Below are 16,564 nucleotides of genomic sequence, written 5' to 3'. Positions count from 1 at the left end.
CTATGTATATACAAATGTTAGAAGTTGAAAGATTATGACTATGTATATTTAAATGGTACTATCATTATTTGAATTGTATGTAAAGTATATTGACCCAGACTACTGGGAAGTACTGTTCACTAAGTGCGTTTGGATGTTAAAGAAAAAAAATATTTAAAAATATTATAAAAGATAAGAAAGAAAGGCACTTGGCTGCCTTCAAGGAAGTGGCGCCAGGTTGACAGCACCCATCAGATCACATATGCTTCTTTCTCCCACACGGCTCACCTCCTCTTGGTTTTGGTCAATTTTTTGTAGGTGTAAGTGCAGGACTACAAGTTGCCTTTCTGGTTCTTTTGGAAGAGGACTGCAGCAGTGGCTACATTGCTAGCATCAGCTTGGATCACAAAGGGCTCTTGGGGTTTGGATGTTTAAGAATTGGCTCCTTAGCAAAGTCTCTTGAGCATTTCAAATGCCCATTGACATTCTAGGGTCCACTTTAGAGATTGGCTCAGCTGAGGCGTCACCCACCCCCTCCAGTCAAAAATTTCAGTGAAGTTTCAGTGAAGATGAGAATGTCATCTAAATATATGAGGACTCCTTTATACCCTCATGCAGCACCTCATTAATTAGCTGCATAAATACTGCAGGGGCTCCTTGGAGACAGAATGACATTATGTTAAATTGAAAGCTTCCCAAGGGGAAGTTGAAGGCTGTCTTCCATTCATCCCCTCTCTGATTCACACCTTTCACAGATCTAGCTTTGTGAACACTTTTCCTTTAGCTAGGTAGGCTAACAGGTCTTTCATGAGAAGGAGTTAGTAGGTGTTTTCCACGCAAACTGCATTTATTCCTCTAAAATCTACTGAAAGCCTCATCAATCCGTATTTCTTTTCTTTAAAATGGACTGAGGAGGCTACCCTGGATTTTGCTAGCTGTATGAATCCTCGGGGTAGGTTTATATCGATGTACTCTCTTAGTATTCTTATCTCTTTTGGGGTCGTGAAGTACATCTTCAGCTTGCGTAGTTTTGCCCCTGGTATGAACTCTATAGCACAGTCCATGGGTTGGGGTTGGGGGCAGGGTATTACAGTCCTCTTTGCTAAATACCCCCATTAGGTCCCAGTATTCTTTGGGGACTTGGGGATTGCCTGGGAGTGACTCGGAAGTGGCTACGGCTCTCTCACTTCGTTTAACTGCACTGGACAGCTCCCCCCATGGCAGCGTCAGGGGGAGGGAGAGGACCTACTCCCAGTTTCAGCCTCCTGTCACCCCCTTCCCACCAAATGGTGGGGTGCCATTTATCCAGCCATGCCAGATCTAGAATCACTGCTTTGGTCATTTTTAGAGCCACTATGAAGTGAATGACCTCCCAGTGCCAGCCCATTTCTAACAGTACAGGTTCAGTGATGACAGTGACAGGGGCTTCCCCTATTAACGACCCATTGACTTGCTTGAATCATATGGGTTGGGCCAATGTTTTCATTCTGATTCCTAACTTTAGGACCGTGAGTAGGCTGATCAGGCAGCAAGTGCAGCCTGTGTCTATGATGGCTTTCACCTCCCTTTGTGTCCCAGTCTTCGGCACTATCAGTCTCGACTGGATGGCAAAAGGGCATATGGCTTCACTTACCATCAGGTCATCCTCCCCTTCATCGTTGCAGTCATAGGCTATTGGCAGTAGGGGTCCTGGGGCTGGAGTTCCCTCTTCCCTGTTTGGAGAAGGGAAGACCTCAACAGCTTGCCAGAAAAATTTCCCCCTCTCCATTGCTCTGCACAGCAGTTTCTTCAGTTTGACTGACTCCGAGGCCTTGGCTTTTGGCTGATGGGCTGGTGCCAGCATTCAGCTGCTCAGTGGCCTTGTTAGCTGCAGTATAAACACTTGATGGCTTGTGCTGAGGCCTCCCTTGGCTGTTCTTCAGCTTGGCACGGGCTGGATCATCTCCCAAGTGTGTGTGTCTCAGGTTGGATTCTGGCTTCTGTTCAGTCGACCCATGTTTCTTGTGCTGGTGGAGCTCTATGTCCATGGCCACTGCCATCCAGTTCCACTCATGGATGCAGTCTGGGACCCCTCGGCAGATGCATGTGTGCAACAGTTCTTTGTCTAAGCCCTCCTTGAAAAAGTAGACCAGTAATTGCTCTGGCCAGTGCCACAGCTTTCCTGCAATTATTCTAATTTCTCTGACATACTCTTTGGCAGGGCAGCCCTTCTGTTTGATTTTCTTGATCTCAGCTTCAGCTTCCAGGGTCTTGGACTCATCCACTAATCTGGTCATTAGCTCCTACAGAAAAGTATTGATGTTTCCCACTCTGGTGTGCCTTCATCATTGAGCTGGACCACACACTCGGCTGCTTCCCCCTCCAGGTTGACAGAGACTACATGAACCATTGCCTGGTCAGTGGGGTAGAAATAGCCATGTTATCGATGTGGGCAAGTTTGTTGGGGTCCCCATCAAAGGTGGCCTTAATAGGTGGCAGAGCCACAGGGACAGGTGTGAGAACTGCTGGTGGAGGCTGTGGCGGTGCGATGCCCACTGTACCTAAACCCAGCCATGGCCAGGATAACCCACCCAAGTGGGATCAGCTGACTCAATGGGCAATGTGGTTGACTGGGTGGGCTGCCTGCTTCACATTATACTGATAAGAAGAGTATTATTAATAATTGTTAAGCACATGAAACATGTACCTAATTGACACATGATTGCAGCATTCCAAATGCCGGCTGCATCTGCTGTCTCCCCCCTGCTGCTTGCCCCTGTCATGCTGAGCTGATTCTCCGGTCATCTCTAGCTGAGTGGAAAGATGCCAACGCCATGCTGGTTCCACTGCCAGGTCCTGGATCAGGAAAAGTGAACATGGGTTGCATTAAAGCTTCATCTCAGTTGGGGATGTTGGGACTGCAGGACATAGCTTCCTACTTGAAGTTGCTCAGAACGCTCCGAGAACTCTCTCAACGATTGGCTTCAAGATGGAGACAACAGGTTCCAGTCTCAGGAGTTGTCAGACCCCAAAGCTCCCACACCTCAGATATAACAATAACTTCATTCTAGCTTCCTATACAAAATTATTTAGTTATATTTTGCCCCAAAGGCAACGCCCCTTGCAAACATTAATTTAGGGTTTTAAAAAAAGAACATCTAAATAAGATATGCAGGAAAGCTTTATTTACAGGTTTATCCAGTCATGTTTTGAGTATTTCCTTTTCCCCCCACTCATGGAAATCTTTATTCTCCCCTTCCCTGTTCATTAAAGCTTCTACCTAGAGTTTCTGCTATATATTTCTTAGTATTTAAGGTTTTTGGAAATTATTTGCAGCTTTTGCTGTTAATCTAGACTGTTTCTTTCTACTGTAATTCCTAGGCTTTCTTTGTGCTATCTACATAAGCACCTGTATAAAACAATATTATATAAATAGCTTACTTTGGCCACTGAGGGCTGATGAGAATTGCAACTCCAATATCTAAGTCTATGGAAAAAGCCTGGACATTTCTTTAAATCGCAAAATTTATTTATTTTAGAAAATGTATATGGCTGCCTGACTCACTTCACTGTCAGTGACTCTGGGAAGCTTACTAAGATAAAAATCCAATGACAAAACAATAAAAAGCAGGAACCATCAACCCTCTTATATACTTTTATATTGTAATACTTTCAATAAGAAGCTGGTCAACACACTATTTATATATTCTTAGGTTAACTAAAGGTATTCAAGTTGTGCATAGGAGATTGTTTTGATGATGTGACACAATTTAAAATTGTTTAGCCATCAGGACCAAATTTGGATAATAACCTGACCCATCAGAGGTGGTATTCAGAAGGTTCTGACCAGTTCTGGAGAACCAGTAGCAGAAATTTTGAGTAGTTCGGAGAACTGGCAAGTACCACCACTGACTGGAGATTTTACAGTATTCTTCCCCTGCACGTCCACCAAGCCACGCCCACAGAACTGGTAGTAAATTTTTTTGAATCCCACCACTGTGACCCAACCAATAGAATGTCTACACAAGTCAGTTTTTAGATATAATGGTGTTTCAATGGTAAGTTGTTTACTTGAATTTTAGCTGTGAGGGAGGGAGGGAGGAGGGAAGGAAGGAAGGAAGGAAGGAAGGAAGGAAGGAAGGAAGGAAGGAAGGAAGGAAGGAAGGACGGGCTTCCTATAAAGATATACTATGCTTCTGACTGAAATTCATTGTTTAAACCATTAGATTAACTGTTGCCCTTGTGTGCAGAAAGTATCAGATACTACCTTGTCTAAATATCTTACAAAATCTCAGACTTCTTTAATGGGTGAGACTGAATTCTTTCTTCTCCTCTTCCCCTTCTAAAATCACTATAGGGTTTCCAGCAGGAGAGCTCCAGAAGCCTTTCTTCTGGGGAACCGAATATCCCAGGTAAGAAGTCTTTTTATGTGAAATGCTTATAAAGTCAAATACATAAGCATACTTATTAGAACAAGAAACTGGAAATCTAAATATATGTGCAATTAACTATGTTCTGTTAGCTTTAACTTTTGAGGCATTATAAATATAGACCAGTACAAAAAATTGCTTTCATGATAATACTGTTGGAAGAAATGTCAATCTGGGTTCAGTTCCAAATGGGAAGAAAGACACTGGAAACATGGAGGCTGCTTGGAAGGATGGTTTAATGGTGAAGCAGAACCATCAAGCATGTGTGATTCTGGGTAATGACCATATGGAGGGTACACACACACAAACACACACTCTCTTGGATCTTGTCTCTGAGCTTCCTGATACTGTGGCAAGGGCAGATATCCTATTGGCTGCTGTCAGACTCCAAGGGGCTATGCAGTCATAGCTGAAGTTGTTTGTATCCCAGGCTTGGTTGATGCAGTGAAGGGTAATTTCCTATTGTGGCTGAATGGCTTTGCCCTTAAGGTAGATCCCATCATCCTGGACCTGAGGTCTTTTGTTTTGTAGATAAGATGGCACCAAAATATCTGCTGGAGGCAGGGAGCTGGGACCGAGTCTTTAGAAACCTGTTTCTCCTTTAGGAAAAATATAATATTCTGCCTTTTTAATATTTCCTAAAATAATTCATTCTTCTAACTTTTTTCAGTACCTATGTCTTTTTTGTTTTGTTTTCAATTCATTAGAGATAGGTCCATGCATTCTGTTCCCTTTCTTTCAATCTCATGCACTTTTTAGCAGGTGATCAAACAGTAAACCCAGGAAAGGAGCTCTCCCCATATTTACTTTACTGAGGTTTTCTTTACAGAGTTTGTCAGCAGCCTCCATTCCTCTCCTGTGTATTTAAATACTCTGTTATAAAATGAAAGCTGCTGGCAGAGATGAATTAAGTATTCCTGTTCATGTATTACAATGAATAATTTTTTAGAAAACTAACTACTGTTAGCTGTTGATCCACCTAGAAGCTGGTAGTTTTCACACATATAAAACAAAACAAAACAAAAAACCTGTTAATGCTAAATATGTCTCTGGAATTTAAAACACCCAATTCCTATTTATGAGATTAGAAATATTAGGTTCCATTTTTTTGTTTTAATAAATTCTCAATAATTGTTACAATTCTTCCCCCACAAGATCATTTCCCCCATAATTTTTTTATATCTTCAGAAATTGCCTCCTTATAGTCTCAATGGACATTGAATTATAAAGTAGAAAAGCTGAGTATCTCTGAGAATCTAATTCTTGAATCATGAAATGTGACAGGAATCAGATTCCAGAAAGTAGAAATTAATTTAAGATCTTTTGCCTGGATCAAAGTTTGATAGTTACTGGTCTTTGAAATCCTTGTAGAATCCATGCATAGGATTTGTGTTGTGAAATCAACATTTATGCATGTCTACACTGAAATTAAAGTGCTAGCTGCTACTTATACATTGATGTGCTTATTAATTATGAAACCAAAAATAAGGAATCATATATCTTTTATGACATTTTGTGGAGGAAGCGAACAGCTTTGGAAGACACAGCATTTTATTGTTCTGGCTGTTTGCACTAGGGGTGGAATTCAAATTTTTATTTTATTTTTTAAAACAAGTTTTATTAATTTTTCAGAAACAAACAAATCATCATTAACCATTACATACTTGAACCTTTTTCCATTATAAATTTAACAAGTCAGATAAAACCTATAATTCTATTTTAAACCATTTCCATATAAGCATACAAAAACCTCTTATCCAGTTTCTCTTCACTTCTCTTTACTCTTATTCAATTTCATTATTATTATTTCATCTATTTCTTTCTGACTTGGTTACCATTATTCTCATTCTATATTTCTGCAAGGTTTTATTAATTCTCCCAGAAACATAAACACACAACATACAAGACATAAAAAAAAAAAAGATCTTTTAGGAAAGTAACTTGGCCCCAGATATCTCTCTCTTCATGGACTTCAATTATATTCATGCTCATCTTACATGTCATTACTTATTTTATTTACCATTCTAAGTCTTCTATATTAGCTTCTCCACACATTTCACTCTTGCTTAATTCTATCTTAATTAATCCATCTTAATTTGAGTCATTATATTTGTATCTTTTGTCCATTCTTTATTGTCCCTTTGTCTCGTTCCTTATAATAAAAAAAAAGAATTTCTCCTGAAATCACTAATCAATGATGCCTTTCTATCTCCCCCCTAAATTAATCAAATTAACATTTAAAATAACACCAAATACCCAATCCGATTCTGCTTGGTACATTCTATCTAAATAGTAAATCCAAAATAATTAGATACATAGTTAATTAGTAGATCTAAATATTGAATCTTATAACATTCCCATTGCCTTTTCCAAAAACAAATGCTATAATAAAAATTTTATAATAACATCAATACCATAATCTTATTAAACTCTTTAATTAAAACTCAATATTCTAAACCTCCCCTTTAATATTATTAAATTTTAAAATCAATCATTACTAAACATTTCAACATTTTGATCTCTTATCAACTCTTAAACCATTTTAGTTTTCTATTTCTAATACAATGCTACGATATCATCTTATGTACCTTGCAAAATCTTTTTTGAAGAATTTATACTTTACCCTTTATCCCTAAAAAGATTCCTTTTTTCCCATCTAGTTTCAAAACTTTGTGGCTTTTCTCCACCTTTTTCCTTCCTTTCTTCCCCCACCAAACCTTTCTACCCCCCTTCTTCTAGCCTCTGCCTTACTGGCTTCCCTTCTCTGTTGTGTTCCTTTTTCCTTTTGTTTACTATCATTATATTGATTTTGCACCTTATTTTTCCCCTTCTTAAGTGTTTTTTTAAATCTTAAGTCCTTCATTTCTCTTCCTTTCCCTCTTCCTTCTTTCTTGGTTAAATTCTGAAATTCATTAAAAATGGCTTCTTCCTCTCCTTCTTCTTCTTCTGCTGTCTTCATCTGTTGTAATGTTTGTTGATAGTTAGCAAGCGCCATTTCTAAGAAAAGGAAGGCTTCTTTCAAACCATCTTTACCATCTTTTTTTGTTTGCTCATATTCTTTTCTCAGTTCCTCAACAGAAAAAGCCATTATAAATCTTTTCTTTTCTCTTCCCCTTCTTTCTTCTTGCAGCAACCAAGATATTTCAAAAAAATAAAAAAATAAAACAGTCCCAAAGTTATCAATCAGTCCAAGCCAAGGCAAAGTTCTCACTTTCTCTTCCTGGGGTAGTACCAATCAGAAAAAAAAGAAAGTCCAAATCTGTTTCTTAAAGTCTTATTGCAATATATTTCAGTCTTCAAATCCTTAAGGCATCTCCTCCAACAAAATCTTAGCATACAAATATTTTTTTTAGTCCTCTCACTTATCACTTAAAGCCAGTTTTTGCCTAAAAAAAATAAGTTTCTTAATATCCACTTATTAATTCGGTAGAGAAGGAGAGTAAACTTTCCTTTCAGCACCACCAAATTGCCGCTTATTTTCTCTTCTAGAAGGTATCATTCAGAAAGCCATAATTTCCAGGAATTTTGTTAAATATATCTCAGAGTCCCGGGAACCAAAAAAACTTTCTCTTTTCAAAAGCTTTCTCCACTTCCTCCTGCACATTCTTACCCGGCTGCCAGCTTCTTTGTGGCGGCCATTACGGACCGCCGCTGCACTGTCTTGGGAAAAGGGGGTTCTGCCGGCTGGGAAGGGGGTCTGCAACACCCCCAAACCTCACTCCGGATCCCCCTTGTCTTCAGCCACCCCTGCAGGGCAGCCTTAGCTCCAGACCCGTCCGGGTTGGAGCACCAAAAACGGCTAGTGCAGCAGGGATCGCGCTGTATCGCGAATCCCTGCCGCTCGCAAAGCCGACAAACCAGAAGTTCGGAATTCAAATTTGTTAACAACCAGTTTTGTGGGTGTGGCTAGGTGGGCATGTTAATGTGACTGGGTGGGCATGGCTTGGTGGGTTTTTTTGGCAGCACCCCCCCTCCCATTTTTGGGGCCTTCTGGGCCCCAGGGAAGCCTCCTGGGGGGGTGCGTTTTTGCTCCCAGAAGGCTTCCTTGAGGCTCAGGAAGGAGAAAAAATGGAGTTGGGGGGACATGCAGCCTTCTGGGCCTCAGGGAAGCCTCTTGGGGGGTGTTTTTGGTTCCAGAAGGCTCCCCTAGAGCTCAGGAAGAAAAAAAATAGAGCCTGGAGGGGCACGCAGTACCCCACCCTCCATTTTGGGGCCTTCTGGGCTTCAGGGAAGCCTCCTGGGTGGTATTTTTGCTCCCAGGAAGCTTCCCTGGGGCCCAGGAAGGCAAAAATTGGAGTGTATGTGTGTGCGTGCGCGCGCGCGCTGCGCCCCCCCTCCATTTTTTGCCTTCCTGGGCCTCAGAGAAACCTCCTGGGTAAGACAGCAAGGGGAACCCCGGCACAGCTGATCATAGGAACAGTTGGGAGGGAAAAAGAAAAAAAGAAATAACTTAAGGAGTGACTGAGCGGGGAAGAACCCAGTCAGCAATATCGGGCATGCACAATAAAGACTGATTGGGTGGGGAGGGGAGGGGTGTGTGGAGAGGGGCAAGGCCAGCCAGGGGCAAGATTTTCCAGTTCTCCTAAGTTATTTCTGAGGGGTCCTTGGTGCTCTCTGACCTTGGTTGTTTTCTTGCAGAATTTTCATTACCCAAACTAGGTAACATCATCAGTGCTAGGACACTAGTGTTACCTAGTTTGGGTAATGAAAATTCTGCAAGAAAACAACTATGATCAGAGAGCACCTAGGACCCCACATTTCAACCCTGAGCTACAAATATTCTCCTTTATTGGTAAGCTATTTCTTCTTTTCACTAACATTCCTTCTTCCTCTGCTCTTCCCCTGGATTTATGTCTCATTCTAATATCAATGCTCATATTTTTTTCACCCATTCTGCATTTGTTTAAAAACCCCAATTCCTCTGCTTTCTGTTAGTTTTTCTCTAACAACTACCTCTCCCAAGCAGACTGATTTTTTTTTTTTAAGAAAGTAGACTGTAGGTTATGGGTGTCAAACTTGATTGCGTCACATGATGTACTGTTACATAGCGTGACGTTTTTGCTTTTGCAGAGCTGGGGTGGTCATGGCCTGCACGGGGTGCATCTGGCTTATTGGCCACCAGTTTAGCACCCCTGCTGTAGGTATTTTTAACCTGACAGTTTTAAGTGTTTGTGAATTTCGTATTTCCCTCTGTTTGCACATACATTGTTAAATTTCATTGCTTAAAGTTTACATAGATAAATTATATTGGGAATGCTTTTCCACTATTGCTGAATTCCTGGGGAATAATGGATAAAGATTTCACTCCTTTTTGTATTCTAGACACACTCCTTGATATTATCAAAAAGTCGAAAAGCCTCACTCTTAAGATTGTATTCTGTATCTGATGCCATACCTGTCTTCAGTACAATATAAAATAATAAACTTGTCATGGAATGGGATGCTTCAATTCTTGAAATGTATAATTTTAACCTCAGGCTTGTAATGGAATTTTTCAGAGATAAAAATAAAATATGTAAGAACTATTTTATGACATACAAATTAGCTTTTGTGGAGGATAGAATAAAATAAAAAACTAAGATAGAAATTCAAATATATGGCTCAGAGGGTAACTACCATGTTATGGATTGTTAAATGAAAGTTTCTTCAAAAATCTGCAGTGACATTGATGGAGTGTTGCTGTTGTTATAGTAAATTCAAAATAAACATGGGGGATTCTGATTTTGTGTTCAACTACAAAATCAGTGGAGAAAAGATATAACCTTTCCTCCCTTCCCATTTTGGTCCTGTGAATAGTGTGTTGAGTAGAAAATATAATTTCAATTAAGAAGAGATCTTCCTTGGCATTAAATCAGAATTTCTTTCTCCTCAGTGAATTCTTCTGCATGACCAAGCCATTAGGAAAGCAGAGTACCCCAATAGCAGGTGAACACAGTCTAGTAATCTCTAATTTAATTTAATATCTCTAATTTGAAACCATCTATGGGCTGAGAGGACAGACATGCATAGATGTGAATATGCATTCCCAGTATTTCTGAGCAGAGGAATAGCAATAGCACTTAAATTTCTATACTGCTCCATAGTGCTTTACAGTGTTCTCTAAATGGTTTACAGAATCAGCATATTGCTCCCAACAATTTGGCTCTGCATTTTACTGCCTTCAAAAGGATGGAAAGCTGAGTCAACCTTGAGTTGGTCAGGATCAAACTCCTGGCTGTGGTGAGAGTCAGCCTACCATACTGCATTCCAACCATTGCAGCAGCAGGATTAGCCAGCTTTTGAGTCCATCTCTTTCAGAGGTTTTCTGAAAGATGTGATTTCTGACAGTTTTTAAAATGACTTTACTTCTATGTCTTTCCAGTTTTGTCCATGTGGTAATGGCTCAACAAACTCTAGGCCATTTGTTACTGTACTGGTCCTTTCATTCTATTTAATGTTACTTCTTTCAGACAAGGAATTTTTTATTTATTTGTCAAGCGATTATAAGATAACAGGTATAAGTATAAACATAGTTATGAATACATGAAATGGAAACATACAAGAAAAATAAAAAGAAACTATAAGACAGGAACGGTAGGCACATTGGTGCGCTTATGCATACCCCCAACAGACCTCTTAGGAAAGGGGTGAGGTCAGTAGTAGACAGTCTAAGGTTAAAGTTTTTGGGGTTTGGGGAAGAAACCACAGAGTCAGGTAGAGTATTCCAGACATTGACCACTCTGTTGCTGAAGTCGTATTTCCTGCAATCAAGTTTGGTGTGATTAACCTTTAGTTTGTATCTATTGTGTGCTCTTGTATTGTATAATTGTATAATTAAAAGTATTCCTCCAAGTCACCAAGTTTTGTACCACCACCTGTAGAATACATCACATAATTAATTAAATTTGGATATACTTTTTTATAATACATATGCATATATATAATGTAATGAAATGTATATTATATTATTATTGCATTGCATTGTATTTTCTGTTCCATCCTGTCTGATTTTTGAATAGTGCCAGGACAAGTCCAGCAGATTTCTTGTCAAGGTTTTTCAGAAGTGGTTTGCCATTGCTTCCTTCCTGGGGCTGAGAGAAGGTGCTAGCCTAAGGTTACCCAGTTGGCTTGTGGGATTAGAACCACAGTCTTCTGGTCTCTAGCTTGATGCCTTAACCACTATATCAGGATGGCTCTCCCTATATTTTTAGATCTACCTACATACCTATCTGTCTGTCTGTCTGTCTATTCCTACATGCACACATTCCATATTGCTTTGATTTTCTCTTATACATACAGCGGTATACAACAGTTTAACTATTGTATATTTTCCTGAATCTGGCCTTATGACTGTAATAAATTGATTTCAATATAACCCAGATTTAACCATATTTTAAAAACATTTATATGTATTTTAATATTATATGGATTTATATTTTGGAAGTTTTAATACATGCACACATAAATATACAATAAGTGCTACATTTTGTTTGTTTGTTTCATTAATAATTATCTTTAAATGGAGGGAGATTTTCTGAGAGCTTGGGAAATACAATGCACTTGTTTCTTGGCTTATGTTTAATGTGCAACTTCTGTACATGTTCGTCCAGTAGTGACTTCCTCATGTTTCATCCACTAGCAGAGGGGACAAACTACATTCTATTGCAGACTTTAGCTTTGCATGTTTAAAGAAAATTGTTTTAGCTGCTCAATGTCCTCAAGAAATAAAATATGAAATAACAGAAAAAGAAATAGCAGCACAATCTAATAGAAATTCCAAAAATTCAATTCCATTTCAAAACTTTCCCAACATCAACTTCACAATCTCTCTTAAAAAAATAATAAATCTGATTTTCCCTGATTATATATGCAACTTGTACCTATAATTTATATTATTCAACTCCTAGCCTCTGGCCTCAGGGAGCCATCTTTCTCTGCCATGGGTTTATAATGACTCAGACTGCAACATTCAGCCATTATTAAAATTACTGTGAAAAATGTCTGGTTGTAAAAATGCCATCATATTATGGGCATTACAGTCAACAGAAGTGTTTTAATATAAATGGCCTATTTCCCAATAATGGTTTCGTTCTCCTTCCTTCCTTCCTCCCTCCCTCCCTCCCTCCAACATATATGACAATATAATTGAATGTATGTTTGTGTACACATTTAAGGAGCAACGGGATTTTTGTTAATCCAGATCTGACAGCTCAGAGACAGAATATTCTTTGACTTCGACGTTTAAAACTGTTATTGGTTGGATTCATGAATAACTGATTGGAATATGATTTCTTGTCTGTCTTACTATTTTAATTCAGCTCATATGAAAACCATCAAATGTTAGCTTTCAAGTAATTTCTGAGAATAAAATGGGATGAAAACTGTGCCCTCTGGAAGTAGTCAGTCAAGGTTCAATTTCTTCATTGAAAACTTCATTGAAAACCCTTCAAAAACTAAAAGTTATGCTTTCATTCTAGGACTACTTCCATATGCCTTTATTCCTTCCTGCTATTTCAGTTCTTAAAAATACGTGAACCATGGGTTTCCTTTCATTAGAATATTTTAGAAACTTATATCTTTAGTCTGGTATTTAACTAAACTTACATATCTTCCCTTTCCCTTCCTTTTTCTTCCATTTTGTAGTTTTCAACTAAGATTACAAAAATGACATTAAAGAATGTTTTTATGACATTAAAGAATGTTTATTCTTACATCTTATTACAAATAATATCTACTGATAAGGGCATAAATAATATTACTGCAAGCATACTCCATTTTAATACATTTGACTATTTATACTTTAGACCTCTCTCCATCAGTTTTGATTTAAGACAACTTATGAGCCATATATGACTTATATGGAAAAAGGAGATTTGGTATTCTTTAGACAATTTAATTAGCTTGAGCTTTTTTGCATGTTTGGAAATTACAGTTGTTAAGAGAAGCTCTTCACTCTGCTGTGACAAAGTTTAACTACCTTGATACTGCAAGGCTAGTAATTGATTCCAAAAGGTTAATTGTGAGCTGCCTTGAAAATGGTTGATAGAAATGTAACATTGAACTGTGATTAATATAAAAACATCCAATGTGACTGTTAAATAAAACCACATTCATCATATGCCATTAAGTTTTATTTAATATTAATATTAAATATTAATATTAAATATTAATATTAAATATCAAATATTAATATTAATATTTGAGGTGGCACTGTGTTTAATGTAGTTAGAGAAGTTAAATGTATTTCTTTGTGTACATTAGCTAATTTCCATTTGCTTTTTACAAACTAATAATTTTTTTACATTTCTACTGTTTTTCAGATAATAGTGGTTTTCTTCAATGATATCTTTAAATATACTTTCTTCCAGTTTATATAGAACCAAATGGAAATTCTACTGCTTTGTCTTCTCCATATACTGCAGGAGTGTCAAACTGGTGGCCCGCAGGCTGGATGCGTAATGAGCAGGCCATGCCCACCCCAGCTCAGCAAAGAGGAAAAAATGTTGTGATACGTCACGTGATGGCAACATGATGCCGCGAATTTGACACCCATGATCTGCTGGAGCTCAAAATTCTTTTCTTTTTCAGGTCATTAAGCTATGGTGCTATTGGAGTAATTGTTGGACATGAATTTACTCATGGATTTGATAGCAATGGTGAGATTTAGATTCTTAAAATTTGGTTAAAAATAAATGACTAATTTTGGAGCACCCTCTTAACTTTTGTAGGAGTAAAAATGATGAACTATAAATGCAAACTTCATGTACTTTCTAAAGCAATATGGAGATGTAGTGTTTCTAGTCTTTTAAGTGAAAATAGCTAATATGCATTAAATTCTTGCTTATATTTATGTAATTTTAAGATACATGTAAATAGTGAAGTGATTCTTTTAAAGGAAATGTTTCTGGGTTAAGTTTTAAGAAATCTGCATATTAATATTATGCTTTGTGTTTTGTTTTGTTTTTGAAAATGGAAATGCAGGTCGCAAATATGACAAGAATGGAAATTTGAATCCTTGGTGGTCCTTGCAGTCAGAAGAAAAATTCAAAGAGAAAACAAAATGCATGATCAATCAGTACAACAGTTATTACTGGAAAAAAGCAGGGTTGAATGTAAGTTCAGGTTTTTTGGCTTAAACTGGTTTGGATCAACCAAACTAAATCTAGAACAACCAGCAGTAATATATCATCATGACATTTTGATGTTTGGCTTTTTTGTATAGCTTGTAACATATTTTTTATCTTTTTAACTAGATACATTTAGCTTTTTCAGTGATACCTGATACTGAGAGATACATTATTTCATCTAGTGACAGCTGGCTACTGTGGCAAAGATTTTAAAGACTTAGTTATTTTCCAGTGCTTTTCCTTGCTTTTTCCTTTAATTTCAAGGCAGAGAGGTAAGGAAGAGATGAAATGATGGGAAACCACCTATGCTTGCTAATTATTCACTATACATCTATACAATTATATAACTGTCAATAACAATGCAATATATATTGTTAAACCTATATTCCTTTACAGCTTTTGATTTTCTGTCTCTGTCTGTCCATCTGTCTATATCTAATCTCTACCTATCTCATCCATCCATCCAGTAGAATGGGGAAAAATGGAATTTGAAGCAATAGGATCCACTGACTGGATTCCTTGGAAAACTTAAGTACTAATGCTACATAGCAGCCAAACTAATTTGAAACACAACTTGTTTTTTTCCCACTTTTTCAGCATGTTAAAAACATTGTTTTCTAACTTTGCTTACAGATAGTCTTTGTTTAAAGACTGCCCTGTTTAGCAACTGTTCAAAGTTAAAACTACACTGAAAAACTAACTTTACAGCTGTTCCTTGCACTTAGGATGGTTGCAACATTCCCCCGGCTGAGTTATCACCACTTGCCTGCTCCACAGCTGGCTTCTGACAAATAGAGTTAATAAAGAAGCTGACAGTATAATAACAAGTTGCAATTATATGATGTTTCACTTAACAACCACTACTTAGCAACAAAGTTAGCAACCCTTGTATTTTTCAGAAATATTTGATGTGGATTGAAAAACCATGATAATTTACAGTATTCTTACTCCTAGATAAAAGGAAAAAGGACTTTGGCAGAAAACATTGCAGATAACGGAGGGTTACGAGAAGCTTTTGGGGTAGGCAGCTCTTTTTTTCTAAGTGCAGACCAATACATGGTCCAACACCTCTCCCCCACCCCCTATTCTTATATATATATAGTAGGAAAGAGGGCTGGTGAAACCTGCACTGCCTTCAATGTGTTCATTATGTCTCTCATCAGGCCTATAGGAAATGGGTCAAAGAAAAGAGACAAGGAGAGGAAGAGGCTTTACTACCAGGCATTGATTTCACCCACAATCAGCTCTTCTTTCTGAGTTATGCTCATGTGAGTAGTACACAACATTTCAGAATGGACACATATATAGCTGTTCGCTGTATGATGAGTAGACAAGTCTGCTTGATTACCAAAAGAATGTCATTTTCATAAATTGCAGATTATTACCAGTCTCTTCCCTTCCCTTCCAAACAAATTACAAGGCGTCTCTTCAGATTCTTTTTTCTACAATACCTTACCAAAAAGAAGTAAAGTATATTTCAGTGCTGCTTCCTACCTGATAGTTCATTCCTTTCTAGATTTCTAGTTGCTGAAGAGAAAGAAATTTCAAAGGCAGCCCAAGTTCCTTTTTTTAGCACAATGTTGCTTTTTATAGCACAATCATGTTTTGTGGATTATTTGTCTCAGATTTACACATACAGACAACTACATCTGTCATTGGTTACAAGCTGGACCATGAAAGAGATACTACACCTGATCTTAGCCAAAAGGCTGAGAAGCAATATGAGAAGGATCATGAAAGAGGTTCAGAATTATTTAACTGGTTCTTTTATCTAATTATCTAACTATATATCTTAGGTGAGGTGCAATTCATTCAAACCAGAAGCTGCAAGAGAACAAATCTACGCTGGAGTTCACAGTCCCTCTCAGTTCAGGTATTTTAAGTTGCTTTCTTTTTCCCCAATTGCCATAATACAATAAATTAGGCAGGTATAATATAAACAGCTGTTCTGATCAGTTAAGAAATGTGACAATTACTTTTAACCCCTCTGTTGTTCTGCAAGTACTCATATATTAGTGTATGTACTTCTTTCCCTTCACTTTATTTTCCATCTTGATATTTATTGTTCAT

The 16,564-nt window shown here is 37.9% G+C and overlaps 1 protein-coding gene across 3 annotated transcripts in view; it reads left to right on the top strand.

The window, feature by feature from the left end:
• PHEX (phosphate regulating endopeptidase X-linked) overlaps window positions 1-16,564 on the top strand; it is a 145,672-nt gene that overhangs the window by 119,192 nt on the left and 9,916 nt on the right. For all 3 annotated transcript variants that reach the window (XM_026674905.2, XM_087966916.1, XM_087966915.1), the window contains 6 exons: window positions 4,316-4,370; window positions 13,956-14,023; window positions 14,349-14,479; window positions 15,449-15,514; window positions 15,658-15,762; window positions 16,291-16,367. In XM_026674905.2, coding sequence (XP_026530690.1) covers window positions 4,316-4,370; window positions 13,956-14,023; window positions 14,349-14,479; window positions 15,449-15,514; window positions 15,658-15,762; window positions 16,291-16,367 — 502 coding nt within the window. The remainder of the gene's footprint in view (window positions 1-4,315; window positions 4,371-13,955; window positions 14,024-14,348; window positions 14,480-15,448; window positions 15,515-15,657; window positions 15,763-16,290; window positions 16,368-16,564) is intronic.

Source organism: Notechis scutatus, chromosome 5 (genome assembly GCF_049901735.1).
Source record: "Notechis scutatus isolate UNSWTSFEM ecotype Mainland chromosome 5, rNotScu1.2, whole genome shotgun sequence".
NCBI lineage: Eukaryota > Metazoa > Chordata > Lepidosauria > Squamata > Elapidae > Notechis > Notechis scutatus.
Note: the sequence above shows the minus strand (reverse complement) of the source record. Positions and strands in the feature narration are given on the sequence as shown.